Consider the following 880-nt stretch of genomic DNA (forward strand, 5'->3'; position numbering starts at 1 on the left):
GATGTTGTCCAAGTGCACGGGAACCAGCTTGAATTTCTTAGAGTCCCCTTTCTGAGGAGGGTTACAGGCCACTATGTAACGTTTCTTCAGGTGATTCTCATGGTACTTGCAATTTGGGTACTTCCCTGAGGTAAGTTCACACAAGGTCATGGACACAGCCCCGCGGCTCTTGTGGCAGTTTTTCTGGCCATCCTTGCAGGCTATACTGGGGGTCCTGCAGGTGGCGGCCACCTTGGAGAAGGTTGTTTGCAGGAAGGTGTTGCGGTCTTTGCAATGTTTTGTGTGCTTGTTGATGTTGTCCATGGCGGCTTTGCATGATCGACGTTTGTTCTGCACGTGCTGAGTTTTAAACCACCCGGCATCGGTCACATGCCCGGGCTTGGCACTCACTGAGATCACGGCCACCCACAGCCCCAGCAGCAGGAGCAGCAGGGGGCCGAATCCTGCTCTGACTGGTGCCATTTCTCAAGAGGGAACCGTCAGAATGGAGAGCCGGGGACCTGGGACAGAAAGCAGGCCATGGTAAGCTGAGAAGTGAGCCGTCCTATTCCTGTTCATTCTAGCTCATCACCCTTTTCTCTACCTTGTAGTCTCCTCCTCTCCTCACTCGGTCTCATCTCTTCCTCCCCCTCTGTGTGCCCATATCCACTGTGAGCCCATCCCAACCCCGGTGGCCCCATCCTCCTCACATTCTATCCCATCATTCTGTCCCTGTTACTTCCTACTCTTTGTCCCGTCTCCTCTTTCTCAAGTCCCATCCTTTTTGTGTTCCCAAGTCACAATGTCTGTGTCTCATCCCCTCCACATCCTCATTTTCATCACCTCTGTGTTCCCATTATGTTCCATTTTGCGCCTCCACCGGCAAGGTCACTCTCTTCTC

At 53.1% G+C, this 880-nt stretch overlaps 1 protein-coding gene across 1 annotated transcript; it reads right to left on the reverse strand.

The window, feature by feature from the left end:
- Positions 1–3: 3 nt before the first annotated feature.
- On the reverse strand, positions 4–462 carry LOC103253147 (ribonuclease 7-like; the record flags this gene model as incomplete). The annotated part of the gene is made up of 1 exon (XM_008051598.1): positions 4–462. A coding segment is annotated over exon 1 (459 nt), but the record flags the coding sequence as incomplete, so codon positions are not given.
- Between the last annotated feature and the right edge of the window lie 418 nt (positions 463–880).

Source organism: Carlito syrichta, unplaced genomic scaffold, assembly GCF_000164805.1.
Source record: "Carlito syrichta isolate Samal-C Ts95f unplaced genomic scaffold, Tarsius_syrichta-2.0.1 Scaffold204653, whole genome shotgun sequence".
Lineage (NCBI taxonomy): Eukaryota > Metazoa > Chordata > Mammalia > Primates > Tarsiidae > Carlito > Carlito syrichta.